Below are 18,378 nucleotides of genomic sequence, written 5' to 3'. Positions count from 1 at the left end.
GGTGCCTTAGCATCTGTCTCTTGTGCTTAATGATAGCTCTAATCTATCCGTGACAAGGGTGTCTAGGTCTCCTCTTAGGTGGATGTGGGCATGTCGCTCGACTCAGTACCAGTGCTCTACCTAAGGACATATCCCCTAAAGATGCAGCTTCTCTATGATGTAGATTGATGGTTTTCTATCAACAATGGTGGTTGATCCCATGCTCGATTGTGTGATAGTCAAAAAGTCAGTAACAACTCCTTGTCGAGGTGGATCTAACTATGGGGGGACTCCTATCTTGAAGAATAGCAACTCTAAACCTCTAAAGCTCCAAGATAAAGAATCACAAATACCTTTGACCCTCAAAGTACATCACCTCTCTAGAGGACCAAAAACGTTTCAAAAGAGACAGTGTTATTCACCTTGAATACCAAATATACCACCCACACACGCGCGTGCGCACAAACATACAAGATATTTAGACGGCTAGTCTATGTGGCTACCACTACATTGAGACTATGAGGACAGACTATGTAAGCCTTATGAACTATGAAAATGCATGGGGGAAGAGAGAGAGAGAGAGAGAGAGAGAGAGAGAGACTATGCAAATAAAGTTTCATTTGCTCAAGATAGTAAAGCTAAATGGCATGATCAGTTGCTTCAATTATGAAGGTCTAAGCTTCCTTAACAAGGGAAAGTTTTTTTTTTGAAGTGTCTTATCGAGAGTCTCCCCATAAGGGATATGCTCTAGTGGTAGAAGTGTCTTCTCTACTATATGTGATGAGACTCCTTAATTCTTGCCCGATTGCTAGATAGATTTGAGGTTTCATTTCTCAAGCATAGACTTTAGCGACATGTTAACATACAATCATTTGTTCTTGGGTTTTGGGCATGATGTTGTCCATGACGACTTTATGACCACAACATCCATGTCTTTTTCATTTTCTTCATTGGACTTTTCTTTGGCACATCTAGTAGACATGCAATGCATTTATTTTTAATTCAACCTTAGGTATCCTTGATCATGTGGGCCATGTTCAAGGATTGCTATCAAAGAAAAATTACTTCCATAGTTTTAACAAGCGTGATTATCAAAGAGATGGTTGCTCCATGGATTGATATCATCTACACCACCCCAATTATGCTTGCGATCCCCTTCGTCTATTCTTGTGGCCTTGTGATTTTTGTAGCCTTTTGGCTCCATGGGTTGTTCTCTACCTACCTTGAGTGTGCTTGATTAGCGAGGCCATTAATTCAAACTTCAAACTTCACACGCACGCACACAAAGGAGAACTAGGCTTATTGCACACGCTAACTAACATGTAACAAGTTCCATTTCCATTTTTGTTGGCTTATATCTAACATACAAAGGCACTTCTGGTTCAATCAAATATTACCCGAAGTGCATTTTGCAACACACGAATATGCTCTAAATGTTAATTTACTTGAAGAAAAATTGCTCACTTAAAAGTATAAATTATGACATTGGATATACACATATTTAGTGTAATCGAATTGAGAGTGATTTACCATCCATCCCTCATCCACATACTTCACACTTGCACATGCATGTTTCTACATGTATCAATGTGGCATCTTGGAAATTTTGACTTGATTGTGTTGACATAAGAGATCAAACATGGGGGTTGTATGGTGCTATATAAGAGGACCTCATAATTAAGAAGAAAATATATGTGAGGGGTTGGTTTAGTGACTTGGTTATTAGGCTGGAGGATATCCAACAACACTAGTGAGGGTATACTAGTCACGTTTAACAATGCTAAAGTAATGCAAATTTACTCCTGTTTGGGCACTGATATGAGGCCACACAGCATCAATGCCTAAACTTAGCTCTAACAATGGCATGGGCCGCCCTCAGCATCAATAAGTTGAAAAATGGATCTTTCAGAAGTTGATCACAAAGAACGAGAAGTGGTAGTAGCACCCATGAGAGAACCGTCAATTCTGAAATAAGTATATGGAACAAGAAAATGAAAAGATAGGTTCCTTGTATTGTACCTTGTACTTTACCTCAGGGAGATTTTCTCCGAGGTGTTATTAATGGATCTTACTTTTCTTTTTTAAAAAACAGAAAATGCTAACAAAGCTCCTTTCGAACCTCATAATGGCACACACACTCCTTTCTCAAAATGGTCTTATCAAGGCCCTCAATATCTGAATCAAGAAATTACACTATTGGCAAAAAGCTTATATTTTTTGGCATCAAGGGCAAGCTGTCCAAGGGCAGCTAAAGAACCCAGAACTGTGAGTAGGGAAAACACGACAATCAATACAACATTCAGCCAGAAGCTGTAACTCCTTTTTGATGGTTTGAAAACAATGATGTAAAAGATCAGAGGGAATACAAAGACCAATGGGGTATACCCTAAGGCTCCCATGAGTGCATTAATGTCTCCAAAGAAGGGAAACATAGCTGCAATAACTGCTGCCACTCCAACAAACAAGGATCTCCCAAATAGGCGGGGAAGCAGATTTCGAAGTGAAAACCTTCCCTTCTTTCCATCTGCAAGATGGGCTTCCAATACTTCGAATGCGGGTTGCAGGTAAACCTTCAAAGTTTCAGATCAGAGAACTTAAAACCATTAGCTTAGATGAAGCTAAGCACAGCTGTAGAACACAACATTAAATTTCATCAGGTCTTTGATAGATGATTGAGGCATCTGTTTTACCATGGCTGACTGAGGTATCTGGTCTTGAATTGCATTTGGGTTTAAATAGATGATTAAGGCATTTGTCTTTCTAAATTCTATAGATGGTTGAGTTGCTTAGTTCAATCAATTCCAACTAAGTATAATGGTTCAGTAGCAAAAACGAATAGTACAGGTAGAAAAAGCTGAGATCATTGAGAATAAGGAACACGATGATAAGGAAATAGATATTGCTGGCCTGCATCCATGCACTACATAGCCAAGTATATAATTGCTCTTATTGGATTAGAAGGCATACCACTGAAATTGCAACCAGTTGCAGGAAGACAAAGACATATGCTACGACAAGCAGTTTCTTTGGGACCAACAAGACGCCATTTGCAGGTGCCATGCTGTCAAAGATGTTGCTTTTTGCAGTATTTCCAAAAGCCCAATATCCTGAAACTGCAACCGAGATAAAAGTGGACACAACAACACTGTAGCAGACACACAAGCCCTTCACCATCTTTCCTGCTACAGGAGGAGAAATGGTAGCCTGCATTATGAAAAAACCTTTCTGTTATATTTTTATACATGGGATTTACACAATTAAATAAATCTTGTGCAGAAATATTATATGATATCAAGTCAGTTCTCCAAGCAGAATCTACAATCATTCACCTATCTGAAATTGTGCAAGCCATAGCAGCTTTAGGCAATAAGTAGGTATCAGGTCAGAGTACCAAAAAATTGTCAAGGGCCAGGATATGCAGCTACAACATACAAATGGCTATACATTCCAGTCCCTTCTAAATGAGATGGATATGAAGAGCTTTGCCATTTTGTGGAGTTATTTGTATTATGATTTCCTCTCAGTTAAACAGGAGTTCTGCATAGAGGTGTCAACACGTTACAGAGTCATCAAATAATCCCACGGAGGGATGTTATTAGCTAGCCTACATCTTGACAGTCCAAGCTCAAGAGAGAGACAGGGCAGCTACCTTTTTATTATGACACAAGCCATAGCCATGGGCTAATGCTATATGCCTCCTTTTAAAATGGAAGAGTCGCTAGCTAAGAGCACAGGATTATGCATATCATGCCCATAAAAATTAACTAAACGCATGCAACTCAAGTATTTCTTCCTAGAAATCTTCTACTCATTTATCGACTTTGTAGTAAATGGACACATCTGATACTTGATTCTGGAATTGCAAGAATAACAAGTTTCAACTAGATGCAGACCTGAATTTCTGCAATTATAGCATTTCCAAAGGTATTTGCTATGATTGCAAGTGATCCAAAAACCCCAAACACTTTGTGGACCATATCTCCAGTTACGCTATAGTCCTTAGGAGGCGCATTTGAGGAGCTTCCTGCAAGACATCCAAAGGATGTAACTTGGAATCATATGTATGGTTTGTTTTTTTGACATCAAATTCCAATTCACAAGCAATTTTAACTTTCAGATAGAAGTCACTAGCTGCAATGATGGCATTCTCGTCTGCAATACAGAACATGCATTTACTGAAAGTCTTTCTAAGAGCTCCAACTAGTCATAACATACATTAAACACATCTTCACTTTGAACCAAATTCCAATCCTGTGTGTGTTCAGATAACTGAAAGCTGTGTAACTGAGAGTTACTGAGTTTTTATGTACAATAAAGGGTATATTTGTGAAGACTGTCATAATAAACAGAAATGATGAATTATGTAAAGAGGGATAATCAAGGCAATAGAAGCCAAGACTGATTTAGTGAAAAGTGTTAATGGCATACAGGAGAGGGGAAAAGGAACCTGAATTCCATCAACTAACTACACAGCTCAGGGCCCCAACATCCATTCTCGAACAATCCAACAATAATGGGAAAAACGTCCACCTGGATCTTACAGATAGACCTGATCCAGAGGACAAAATATCATGGAAGAACCACCACAGTCAAAATCTATGCATGTATGTAACAAACATATCCAGAAGACTGGAAAGTATGTGTTGCAGCCACAAACAAGAAAATGAGTCCTGGATCCACCCATGAAGGGTCTATGGACCAAGAGCTAACTCTTGAGAAGATCCACCAACCTTCGAAGAAACCAATCAAGATAAGTTGTCTCGTTTCATGGCTGAGATTCTAAGCCCTGAAAAGAAAGAAAGAAAGAAAGATATATTAACGTCTACATAAGGCCAATGTGGCCTATGAGGAGAAAATCCATAAGTACATCCATGTCTAATGTCATCTCATCAGTAAGGTGAAGATAACATTAAAATAAGTGGCACATTGCTATAATATTCCATGGTACAGCAGAGTCCATGGTGGTGACACGGGAGGCTGCAGCTTGGGTCACAGACAGAGGTCCACCATGGGCTATGAGGACACTCGGGGGAGAATTTCTTTTCTCATCATTGGACAACATCTGAGCAGGATCCCTACCCCAAACTACTCACAGACACAGTGGACTCAGGGACATTGTCACAGATGGGAGCTGATTTCTAGCATTATAGCTTGGTACATATGGACTGCTAGATGTAGCCAAGTCATTGATCTTCAGGATATACCCACTAGGGGGTCTTTATCGAGGATTTGGACAGAGATAGTCCATACTGTCCGTGGGAGATGGGAGAGGTTGCAGGGCAGCTCTGAGAGGAGGAGGAAGAAAAGAGAGGCTTTCCTGAGGATTTGGGATTCAAACACCTTCTTTCACACTACCCCTCTGGCACTTTAGCCCACCAAATTGGTTGTTTACACAACCATTGTATCTTTGATGTACTTAGTTACCCTTCACAGAGTTTCTTGTACTTTGTATTTACCTTAGGGGGACTTTCTCCGAGGTGTCATTAATAGAATTCTCTTTTCTTGGAAAAAAAAAACAATGCTGAGAATAACTGTACTTACAAAAACTGTGGTGGAGACTATAAGCTGTAGCTGATCTCAAGATCTGCACATGATCTCAACTATGATGCAATCCCTAACTGCTCCACCAATATGCCAAGTGGTGAGTCTTCGATGTCTCATGATAATGGTTCTGATGCAGCTGTGCTGCAGCCTCCTCGGACGTGGTCTTGGTAGACGGGGTTGTTGTGTTAGAGAAGTGAAATGGCTCTATCATAGTCACATGAGACACAAGGGACGCGGGCTCAAAACACAGGGATGCTGTCCCAAAACACAAGACACATTCCCAATGTGTCCCCAAAAGAGGGTGTTCCCATGAAGGGTCCCATCACCAAGGGACGCATCCCAAAATAGATGCGACAGCAAGGGATGTGAGGTATGGGTGACTAAGGATGCCATGCGGCCCAAGGGGGCCTAAACACAGGGATGCTGTCCCAAAACACAAGACACATTCCCAATGTGTTCCCAAAAGAGGGTGTTCCCATGAAGGGTCCCATCACCAAGGAACGCATCCCAAAATAGGTGGGACGGCAGGGGATGTGAGGTATGGGTGACTAGGGATGCCGTGCGGCCCATGGGGGCCTAAACAAGGCGCTGTACCTCATTTCGGGCCATACTTACCTACAAGGAGAAAGCGACAGTCCAGACACATTGTAACTTGCTATCACGTATCACGACTGCACGACTAGAATCTCTGGAGTCTGCCTGCACCCTGTGACCCTATCACCTGGTTTTACACAACCTGGTCCTGTGCAGCCTCTGCCTGTGCCCTGTAGGCTATGGCCTTGACATCTTATAGAACAGTACAATGGTAGAGATTGGTCCAGAACAGTAGAACTGTCCAGCACTGTGCATGTTCTTGTATCTGGAGACTGATCACTACAGTTTAAACTTTTCATGCCTATTCTAACTTTTTCCAAACCTGTTTGCCATGGCATCATCTTCTCGGGTCCCTTGGCAACATCTTCTCAAGCTCCTACCCCTTGTATCGGTGGCAAGGATAGGCAATCCGACAATTGGTCATGACATTAAATGGGGAGCAGTTCTGAAGGGTTTGTGTCCCACATGAAAACCCCTAATTTGGGAGGATCCTTCTACATCTATAAATAGACAAGCTGCCCACAATTCAACTCCATCCTTGTGTGTAGGTTTCTCACTCCTACATGCACATTTTAGCTACCAACCACCTTTTTCCTGCTGTCCAGCCCCTGCCGACTGCAACTCAACATCTTCCAGCCCCTATTGCCTAGTCTACTGCTATCGCCTTGCTGCCTACACCTTCTACTCAGTTGCATTTGCAGTCCTACTGCCATGGCCAGTTGTTTTCCTAACTTTGGCACCTTTCTAACCCATGTTTACACCTTCTGCTGCTGGTTGACTCGTTGCTGCCCCTCTCCAACACCTGCTGCAGCTGTGTTTTGCTGTCCAGCAGGCCACCTTCATCAGTACACCACTCTTACACTACTACTATCGCCTTGCCGTCTACAGCTCCAGTGCACAGTTTCTATCTTCCGATCAGTGGTACATTGCTGCATTTACCAGTTTCCAGCCTCCAAACTGCTGCATTTTGGTGATAAGCCCGTTGCTATTCACTATTTAGCATTCCTACAACTCTGACTGGTGGTTACAGCACTCGGGATCCATCTTCCATGGACGTCATCACTCACCACTCTACCCTTGAGCATGTTGTACACTCTCACATTCATTACCTGCATTGATTCACTAACTTCAGAGTTCTCTTCTCTCTCTATTTTAGTTTGCGTTTTTGTGTTTTGCATTTTGCACTTTGTATTTCCATTTATTGCATTATTATCTAAGTTATTGTGATTTAGTCATGTTCATACATCCTATATTTTCTCAGTGCAAACCCAAGCATATCTTCACATGGTATAAGAGCCGATGTTCTTTTAAAAAGTATCCTATGGTATTGTGGAGGCTTGGTTTTCTAAGAGATACATAGACAACATGTAACCATTTCACAATGTCTGAGACTCCTTCGTGGGATCCTACTATGTCTTATCAGGCTTCACCATCACTAGAGGCCCTGAGGAGACATTATGGACTCAACGAGGAAGACAATCCTTCACCTTTACCTTCCCTTTCTTGTCCTTTTCCTGACTTTATGATAGACGAGGAGTTTGAAGAATTCGTGCACAAGTATGGTCCAACTTACCTCCCTTCTACCACACTACATGCGGACTGGTTGGTGAGGCTGGCCACCTCTCCAATCAAGGACATACGGCATTCAGGACGACTGGCAAACCATCTTCTTCATATCAACCAAACCCAATGTCAAGTTCGTATAACCCCTTTGAGTCATATAAATCAAAACTCTTCCTTGTTTCTCTCTTTTATGTACAGGATACTAATAATTTTCAATATGTCAATTTTAATTGAGGAGGCTCTAGACGCAGATATATATCTATAGCTATACCTTGAACTATATCTTATGTTTCTTCAGAGCATGGAGATGGCACTTCTCTATCACACTTCCCTACCATTCCACCCACATCTCCTGAATCTCTTTCTTTTGTATTCAATAATCTAGGATTGCACTCCACTTCTACATCTAGCACACTGGGAGTTGGATCTTCCATTTCTGCTCCTAGTTCCTTCTCTTTTTCCACACCCCATGTTACCTATCCTCAAGTGAATGCCACTTTGCACCACGGTACATCGTTAGGGGAATGCCACCCTTTAACACTATGCCTTATCCACACCTGCAAGTGAGCACATCTGTACACCCTAGGATGCCGGTGATGGGTATCCTCCCCACTTTCCCTAAACACTCACCTCCCTCATCTATTGGCTACTTAGATGTTTGGATTTGATATGTAATATTTTTCTAATAAAGTATTTACTATCAAAAGTATTTTTAATTTTTTCCAAAACTCATTTGACCACTAAGTCAAAGTTCATGCAACAAGTGCTTGAATGTCACGGTCTTTGGAACCTAGTCATTGGTCTAGAGCCTATGACGGATTTTTGAGTGACTCACCTTGATCACATCCACCAATGGAGAGCCTGCAATGCTACAGCCAATGTTGAGTTAATGGAGGGCTTGCTTCCTAAGTTTCACTCTCACTTATAGCATTTTCCCCTCGCATCTAAGCCTTGGATTCATCTCATTAATCACCATGCGGTGCTAGATCGCACTTAATGTATCAACCACCTTTGACCTTTAGGAGTTTTTCTTTAAGGAAGGGGATAATCTGAAAGTCAAGTTGGCCGAATCTGGGTGCTTACTCGCTAAGTTTGCTACTACTAGCTCACCAGAGTCAAATGATAATAAACTTACATCCTTTTTGAACAAGCTGCCTAAAAAGTACTCCCACTACATCTCGTACATCATCTCATTGCCCCAATTGCCAACCTTATATAAGTTAGAATGTCAATTCTTACTTTATCCAAGGCTGTATGATCAAGTTCACAAGAATTTCTTCCCACATTCTTATTCAAAGAAGGGTTCGGTTGCCTCTTCTTCACAAGTGAAAACCGGATGTGGTACGAACTCACAAGATGCAAAGGTAACTCGAAACAAGGGTGGCATCTCTTCCATGACCAAAACAAAGAAACAAAACCCATCTCGCAAGCGACTTCCTAAAAAGAATAGATTTTGTATACACTACCACAGATCAAGCCATGTGAACGAGGAGTGTCATACCAAGGCCCAAGATCTCCTACCTAAGAAACCATAACAAACCATTGCAACTGCCCTTACTCTTACTAGACAATCTAGTGGAGCTACACCTCTCGCTGTTGCCCCATTTGCTCCTCCTAGCATAGTTGCCATTGGGCATGTGGCACACGAACACCCTCAGCAACCCATATCTTTCACTACCCCTAAAGGAGTAGCCGATTGGTCTCTTGGTTTCTCATCCATTGCACTATTTGCATCCATTCCGAAGTCTCCTCTTGCATCCCACCCTAGGCACACTTTCCCACCTCGCCATGCATTTCATCGGCAATGATCTAATAATGGCCATACACATTGGTAGCCACACCATTAGGCTACCACTTTTCTAGGTCCCTTCAGACACCCTAGGTTAGTCTAGCATACCTCTAACTCTTTAGTCTTCTGTTACACTCACTCATTCCATTGTTATTTCACTTCGCTTTACTTTTCTGCTTTGTTTTGCTTTGTATCATCTCACTACTAACCTTTGTTTTGCAATTTCTTATCTCTCTTGCAAGGTCTTGTATTTCAATGTAGGACTAACATGCAAGTTTGCATCAATCCTTCCTAGGTTGGCGACATGGGATGTGTATTGTTCCTTTCATGGTTTCATCTTCCTAGGAGCTTTACTCTTCAACTAGCATGGAGGCTTCCCCTCTCAAGGCGGATCATACAGCATCTCTCTTGATACTATCATGGCAATGACTTCTACCTTGCTCGTCCAATTGAGGTGCTTCATCCCCATCTTCATCTATCCTAATGATTATCGACATCACATGACGACCGACATCAGGCTCCTCTTCCTCCTTCCACCTCGATATCCAAGGTTGAGAGGGGATTCCTATCCTTTCTTGGTATTCTACAAGATTCGGCACTTGTCTTCGACACCACCCTCCCCTATGTACATCCCCTTTAAATTGCATTATCATCATCATCTTTGTAAGAGAGTGCTTGGGCAAGTGGAAAATTCCCCCACGAGGAACACTGTCCAAGTGATACTTGCTGCATACACATTCTCATCATGTAGCATTACTCTATGCATCTCATTGTGCAAAGTATCCCTCAGTGGATCTTCAACTGTCTTCACTAGCGGTTCTTTCACCCCTTTATCCATTCACACTTTTCCTTTGTCACCAACATCCAAAAGTGGTTGGGATAGCTTGTTTCTTTTGTGATGTGTTGAATCTAACCATCCCTTTTTCATTCTCCCCATGGGGTAAAGTTACTTGAAAGGCCACAAACCATACCTATTCTATCCACCTTTGTAGGTCCTAGTAGGCAACTTGGCAACCAAGGAGCACCCTTTGTCCGATACTTTGGCCTCTTTAGGGTGATCACTTGGACTCCCGTGGTAAAGTAACCATCACCTCTATAGTCTTAGTAGGCCACTAGGTAGCCGGCATGCACTCTTTATCAATGCCCTAGCAGCTGTAGGGTGCAACGCCTTCGGATGAAAATGGACTTGACTTTTCTTCCAATCCCTTTCTAGTTTCATTTTTGGGCCAAAGAGAGGTTTTTGAGCTAAAAATTCATTCCATACTGATTAGCTCTTTAAAACAGCCCCAAAACATGTAAATTATCAAAACTGTCGTTAACCAGGGAGTAGTATTAGAGAGTTTCTATGTCCCACATGCAAAACCCTAATTTGGGAGATCCCTCTGCATCAAAATAGACAAGCTACCTACCATTCAGCCCCATCCTTGTGTGCAGGTTTCTCACTCCTACGTGCAGATTTCAGCCATCATCCACCTTCTTCCTATTTTCCAGCCCCTGCTGATTGCAGCTCGATATCTTTCAGCCCCTTGCACCTAATCTACTGCTGTCATCTTGCTGCCTAGACCTTATCCTCAGCTGCATTTGCAGTCGTGCTACCATCACCAGCTGTTTTCCTCTCTCAAACACCTTCCCAACCTGCATTTGTTAGCAGTCATGTTTGTCATGCCTTGTCATCTCCTGCCTGTGAGCCTCAGTCTGAGTCAGACGAAGACATTAGGAGCTTTGACATGTCTGTCATGTGTTATGATGGGGGAGGCTAGTCACTCTTGACTGGCTGTTTTAGGCTGTGTATTTCTTTTTGGCCTCTTTTAGTGGGCAGCCACTGGCTGCCCGGCCACCTTTTTGGTCACTGTTGTGGGGCGCCCAGTTTAGGGCACTTTTAGGGTTTGCGCCCATTTTAGGGTTTGCGCCCATTTTAGGGTTAGGGTTAGGGTTTGTCCTTTGCCTATTTATAGGCAACCCCCCTCCCCACTTGGTCACTTGTATTTTTGCAGATTCCGACACTCCTTCTCCCCCGTGGTGGTGCTGCCATCATCATCAGCCTGATCTGGTGCCCTCACTAACGCTGTGGGCTGCGTGCAGGGACTGATCAGTCCATTTCAGTGTATTCAGCATTCATTTCAGTCAGTGCAGATTTCTCTTCCTTATTTTCTGCTTTCTCTCTCTCTCTCCCTCCTTGTTCGTATTTCCTCTTCCGTTGCGCACTCTCACATGGTATCATCGCCAAACTGAGAGTACACGGAGCTGAGTTTTACGCGGGAGAACACCCACAACTTTGCGTTTGCTGGTCAAGACGTCTCCAACAGCTGAGGCGTCACCTTCTGCACCATCTCCTTGATCAAGGCGGCCTGTTTTGGTGTCCATATATTTGCGTTTGCTGCTGGCGCCTTCTCCAATGGCTGCCACGTCATCACCCACCTCTTCCTGCTTGCGTTTTCAGCCTGGGCGGCCCTCCAACAGCTGGGCGACACTCCTCCATCCTGCGCCTTGCTGTTTTGGCGGTTGTTCCATCGTCCGGCGGCTCTTTTCCTGCTGGCAACCTATTCCCAGGCTGCGTTTTCAGGCAGGCGGCTGTTTTTTCTGTGGTGATTGCATCGTCAGCATTTGCGTTTGACATCATCCTTGCGTTCTGTGCAAGGCGGCCAGCTCAGGAGCTTCTGGTGTTTGTGTTTCGGCACTGGCACCCTTCCCTTGTTGTGTTTTGGTGTTTTGCAGATTTAGAAGATGTCTTCTCATCAATTTACAGGCTTTGATGACTCAGATGATGAGCTTTTATCTCGACATTCATCTGAACGGAGGCGTGATTTCTATCGCGAGGATCGTCATACGGAGTCTATTCCTCGTTCTCGTCCCCCTTCTATTCATGTATCTCGGCGATCCCCTTCCAGTGGGCCGAAGATGCAGCCTTTGGTACCCCCTGTACAGGTACCCGTACTTCCTCAGCTGCCCAAAGAGGACCGGTTGGATGGCTCCAACTTTTCTCTATGGTCCTGCAAGGTGGAGTGTATTTTGGACTCCTTCGACCTTTGGGAGCTTATTTCTGTTCCTATTCCCCGGCCTATGGTGGATCCCGCAGATGGGACATCTATGGATCGTGCAGCCTTATGGAATCGGCTCAATTCTAGAGCCAGATCTTTCCTCTTTCTGAGTTTGCAGGATTCTGTCCTTGTTCATGTTCACAGGTTGAAGACTGCAGCGGACGTGTGGCAAAAGCTAGCGTCTCTCTATCAGCAGAAGACGTTTGCCCACCGGATATCTCTCGAAAAGAAGTTACGGATGCTCGCTATTGATGATAGTCCTTCCATGAAGGACCACATCAACAGATTACAGGATATGAGGGATGAGCTTGCATCCCTCGGTCGGACGATATCTTCTGAAGACATGGCTATGATTCTTTTGACTCAGCTGCCATCGCCTCGGTTTGATGTCTTCTACACCAGCCTACTTACATCGAGGGCCCGTGAGAAGATTCTATGGGAGGAGTTATCCCCGCTTGTCTTGGAGCATGACGAGCGACTCAGAGAGGTCAGTGCTAGTGGATCCAACTCCACTAGAGCCTTTGTTGCAGGTTCGGGAGGATAGAAGAAGAAGAAGAAGTCAAAGGCTAAGAAGAATGACAGTTCTTCAGACTCTGACTCAGATTCAGAGAGACCGAAGTGCCCACACTATGGGAAAGGGACACATCCAGAGGAGAAATGTTGGAAGTACCCTCACCTTCGTCCGGGAGCGAAGGGTGGATCTACATCGGAGCCTTCTTCTACCTCTACACCAGCTGTTACCCATGAGTCAGTGTTCCTTCATATCCATGCTTTGGAGGAGGATCCTTCTTCTTCCGTGGCTGCAGTGTCTTCTGCGCAGCCTTGGTTAGTGGACAGTGGTGCTTCGAGTCATATGACTCCCCGAGGTGATTTGTTACAGGATCTCCGTCCATCAGAGGGTTCAGTCACTGTTGGTGACATTTTATCGGTGCCTATTAGCGGTGTTGGCACATTTCCTTTGTTTACAGGAGCTGTCTTATCTACAGGTTGGCAGGAGAGCGGGCTTTACAGGCTCCATTCCCCTTCTTTCATGCAGGGTCCTCCGAGGCTGTCTATTGCTACACCCGTTCCCGCTTGTGCACCTTCTATTCCACAGGTTCCTTCCCATCCCCCACCCTCTCCTCCGGTGGTTCCCTCGTACCTCCCATCCCTTTCAGAGGGGGACGATCTCGGTGATGCGGCTGTGGATTCCCTGGCCCCTAGTGTTTTAGAGGGGGATTCCCAGGATCGGGAGGAGCTCCTTCAGCGGCAATCTACTTCGACGGACTTCATCGACATTGGCATTCCTCTTGCCATCCCCGGATCCATTTCTTCTTCGGCCTTCAGCCACATCCAGGATCTAAGAGGGGGTGTTAGCAGTCATGTTTGTCATGCCTTGTCATCTCCTGCCTGTGAGCCTCAGTCTGAGTCAGACGAGGACATTAGGAGCTTTGACATGTCTGTCATGTGTTATGATGGGGGAGGCTAGTCACTCTTGACTGGCTGTTTTAGGTTGTGTATTTCTTTTTGGCCTCTTTTAGTGGGCAGCCACTGGCTGCCCGGCCACCTTTTTGGTCACTGTTGTGGGGCGCCCATTTTAGGGCACTTTTAGGGTTTGCGCCCATTTTAGGGTTAGGGTTAGGGTTTGTCCTTTGCCTATTTATAGGCAGCCCCCCTCCCCACTTGGTCACTTGTATTTTTGCAGATTCCGACACTCCTTCTCCCCCGTGGTGGTGTTGCCATCATCATCAGCCTGATCTGGTGCCCTCACTGACGCTATGGGCTGCGTGCAGGGACTGATCAATCCATTTCAGTGTATTCAGCATTCATTTCAGTCAGTGCAGATTTCTCTTCCTTATTTTCTGCTTTCTCTCTCTCTCTCCCTCCGTGTTCATATTTCCTCTTCCGTTGCGCACTCTCACAGCATTTACACCTACTACTGGTCAACTGGTTTCTGCCCCTCTTTGACACCTGCTGCAGCTGCATTTTGCTGTCCAGCAGGCTGCCTGCATCACTACACCACTCCAATTGCCACCTTGCTGTGTACAGCTGAAGTGCGCAGTTTCCACCTTCCGATAGGTGGTACACTGCTGCATTTACTAATTTCCAGCCTCCAAACTAATGCGTTTTGGTGACCAGCCTATTGCCATTCACTATTCAGGAGGTGGTTATAGCACTTAAGACCAGTCTTCTATGAATGTCATTAGTCACCATTCTACCCTTGAGCATTTTGTACACTCTTAGATTTATTTATTGCATTGATTCATTCAAATCTTGATGTCAAAGTAGAACTATATCCAAGATATAGTAGGAACTATATTGCCCTCGGGTCCAAGATGCCAAGCTTGAGCGCAGAGCCAAGCTCTGCTTCCAAAGAGAGCTCCAAGATAGAGTGGCAAATATTGTACCCTTACTGTGAGGCTTGAGTGTAGTGCCAAGTTCTGCTTCCAAAGAGAGCTCCAAGATAGGGTAGCATTTATCTTGCCCTTAGTGCTAGGCTTGAGTGCAGGGCCAAGTTTGGGACCCACCTCATGATGGGGTGTTATGCAATAATAAACTTTGTGCCAAGTCTTCATACCAAAAGTATAACAAAGTTTATTTGACAAAGCTTTAAAACATATCCAACCTTTATTTGTATTTTACTCCTTTGAGACTTATGCATGAATTTCTATCTTCTTTCTAAACTTTGGATCTTCTAGAGGCTCTACATGACAAAATGGTATGATTGCTATCTTTCTTTTCCTCTAATGCTTGCATTTGTACATACATGAGAAAAAATTTATACATAGGGTAGATCAGTAAAAATTGGACTTAAAACTAACTTAGACCCTACAATATGTTAAGAGCTACCTCCTAACGTTCCATAGGGTTCAAGAGCAAAATCATACAATTTCTTTGTACTTGGCATATCCATAAAACAATTGGGGCAAGTTTGCCAAGCAAATAATCTTATGGGTGATACCAAGCAAGCTCAAGCATTTGGACTTTGCCTGGGTAAAAAGGGGCTTACTTGATTCACAGATCTTGACGCCATAGAGGAGGCCTCCTTCATACTGCCAAAAGGCTTGTTCGTCAAGCATTTTGTTGAAGCGGGTTAAGGGGACAACCTCATTGTGTGGCTAATGAACATGGAATAGCAGGAGGGAGAGAGTGAGAGATTACATCTCTAAGGTTCGAAGCCTATTCAAGCATATACCTCTACTAGAGAGACTCAACAATACACTATATACTCTTTTGGAGTCTTGATTTTTTGTAGTTCTTAGTTCCCAATCATTACTCAGTTTGTATTGTCTCTTGTAGTCTTTAGTCTGAGTGATGAGTACTCATTTTGAGTGTTACTTCTACTGTTTCTTATATAGTTTTCGAGTTCTCATGCTAAAGTCACCATTTGGCATTGTCACTTCTACTCTTCAATTTCAATACTCATTTGAGTTTCAACTTTCATGGCTCATATATCGTTTTGAAATTTGAACCTAAGGTATCGTATTTGTTTAGTTTCTTTGTAGAGTATCTCAATTATGTTTAGATCCCCCTCATGGTCCCTATCCCCTGTTCCCTATTTTCCCCCATCCCTACCCTCTTGGGGTCCGTCTCCATCCCTTGTCCCTTGTCCCTCATGACTATGGGCTCTGTCCAATGTGACTCCATGGCATAGAATGGAAGGTGTCTGACGAGGTGGCTCTATCTTTGCTAGGCTAGTGGTGTCAGTAAGGTCTAATCTGTGAAAAATTTCTATCATTGCTCTCTCTGTGGGTCCTTTGGTTAAGCTTACCTCTTGTCTTGCAGTAGTGTTGTGTAGCACCTCTAGAGCTCCAGGAAAGTAAAGACCTAGGCATATCTAGTCCTCATACTCTATAACATGACGAAGCAGCTCAAAACTATCACAAAAGAGGCAATGGTATCATCCTCATATGTCATAGTATACCATACATCTACATATGTAGTGCTCCTCTATCTCAGTCTCTCAGCCACAAAGTTGGCAAGTCCTATCCTCTATTGGAGTATTTGTCCATCTACCTATCTCTATCTACAGCCTATGAGAGGAGGTGTGAATTTGTCCAATAGCAACCTATATGTTGTGGGAGAGATGGATGTCCATGTATGTTGAACGAGTAGTGAATCCATTATCAGAGGGACACAAGAAGTGACTCCACCCAGTAGAACTCCGTCCTCAATCCTACTAGGAGTGGTGGGTGGATTTATGTCCTTGCTTTCTCAGTCCTTAAGATATCAGCTCTCATCACCTAGTTTAGCTCTAACACCGGCTCATAGAAAGTGCAGGGCAATCAAGCCTGTAGTCAAAAGGTGGAAGGTGGTCAATATTCAAACCATGTAGGCTCATCCCAATAGTCATCTATGAGAACCAATAGTTCTTCTCGCCCTCTCCTACTAGCTATTTGAATAAAGTCAATGCTAATCTGAAGTATCTATGATGCTGGAGCTCCCATAATCTATGCCAAAAAGTCACTGCCTTGAAGAGTGCCTCCGTGACTATAGGATTTGCCTCCAACTCTGCTTTGATGATGGGATATGGAGTGGAAAGCTTACTCCTAATCATATGTGCTATCATCATGATCAATGGCCTTTTCATGTTATCCCAACCATCATAATAATCTTTCTCTGTTTCAATCTAATCAATGAGTGGGCTAAGACACCTATGATACAAGCTATAGCCCCATATCTTTGCTCCATATAGTAGTGTAGGTGTGACTAGGATGTCAAACAACCCCAGTTTGGTGCAAGGCTCCTAGAATTGTATATGAGCACATTGACTCTCGAGTGCCCCTAGTGTTGCATAGCCTCGTGTCGAGCGTACCTCTGATGCCCCTCTTAATGAAAATCATGGGCTAAAGAAGGTGACTCCCAAATAGACATATTCCCTCATATGCTCCACACTCTCCTCCAAATGTGAGCCAGTATATGGATCTAGTCGCCCATGTTGCTAAAGTATTAAAGTTCATGGTTTTGGTCTTCCCAAGGTTTACTATGAGGCCTCTATCTCTACAAAAGATGTGCAAAGAATCTAGGTGGCACTCATAGTACCCCAAAACAGCGTTTCGGTAGCTCCAAAACGGGAACAGCCATTTCAGACCAGAACAAGAGCAGAAAAGCCCCATTTCGGCATCCTGCAGGGAAACGGACAAACCAGTTATCCAAAGCAAAAACGGACTTTATTTTGCATTTTTGCCTTGTCTTCTGCGTATTTATCTCCTACACTCCAACTCTCTACCTCTTGCAACTCCAGCCTCCCTCCCTCCCTCCCTCCCTCCTCCTCCTCCTCCTCCTTATTTCCTTTCCTTCTTCTTATTCTTCCCTCCCTCCAAGTTCTTCTCCTTCCAAGTTATTTCCTTCTTCTTCCATCATTTTTCTTTATTCTTCTTCCAAGTTCATTCTCCTCCTCCTCCTTCAATCTTCTTTTAAGTTCTTATTACTTAACCTCTTTCCAAACTCCCATTACCTAATCATGGCACCGGATCCATTTTGGAGGCACGCCACTCCAATCAAGGGATATGAGGGCTCTGGAGGATCGAAGAAGAGGCAGTGCAACTATCATAGATTGGAGAAATCGCAGAACATAACGCCTATGAAAGACCACTCGACATGCGTTCCCGATAACAAAGACATCGAGTCTTACTCAAATAAACTAGCGGAAGTTATGGTAAGTCTCCATCTTTGGTGCCAAATTGATATTAAGCTACAAGAGAATGAATCCTCTCATCCAACACCACATGGGACTAATGAAGCACAAGTGGAGCAAGAAGAGGCTAGTGGGCCTAATGGCACTAGCCAAATCAGAGGTGTTAGTGGCCCATTAAAAATAAGTGCATCCATATATGTATCGGATCCAAGTGTAAAAACCCCGTTGCCATCTTCTAATGGTGATGGGCAAAA

The 18,378-nt window shown here is 43.8% G+C and overlaps 1 protein-coding gene across 2 annotated transcripts in view; it reads right to left on the bottom strand.

Moving 5' to 3' along the window:
* Window positions 1–2,016: 2,016 nt before the first annotated feature.
* LOC148017730 (GABA transporter 1-like) overlaps window positions 2,017–18,378 on the bottom strand; it is an 88,496-nt gene continuing 72,134 nt past the window's right edge. The window contains exons 5-7 of one of the 2 annotated variants that reach the window (XM_087661132.1): window positions 3,873–4,003; window positions 2,947–3,183; window positions 2,017–2,549 (exon numbers count right to left, since the gene is read on the bottom strand). In XM_087661132.1, coding sequence (XP_087517258.1) covers window positions 2,160–2,549; window positions 2,947–3,183; window positions 3,873–4,003 — 758 coding nt within the window. In that variant the 3' untranslated portion in view covers window positions 2,017–2,159. The remainder of the gene's footprint in view (window positions 2,550–2,946; window positions 3,184–3,872; window positions 4,004–18,378) is intronic. The other variant, XM_087661131.1, reaches the window with a different exon arrangement.

Source organism: Lygodium microphyllum, chromosome 21, assembly GCF_053477565.2.
Source record: "Lygodium microphyllum isolate KBCC chromosome 21, Lygodium_microphyllum_v1.1.10, whole genome shotgun sequence".
NCBI lineage: Eukaryota > Viridiplantae > Streptophyta > Polypodiopsida > Schizaeales > Lygodiaceae > Lygodium > Lygodium microphyllum.
Note: the sequence above shows the minus strand (reverse complement) of the source record. Positions and strands in the feature narration are given on the sequence as shown.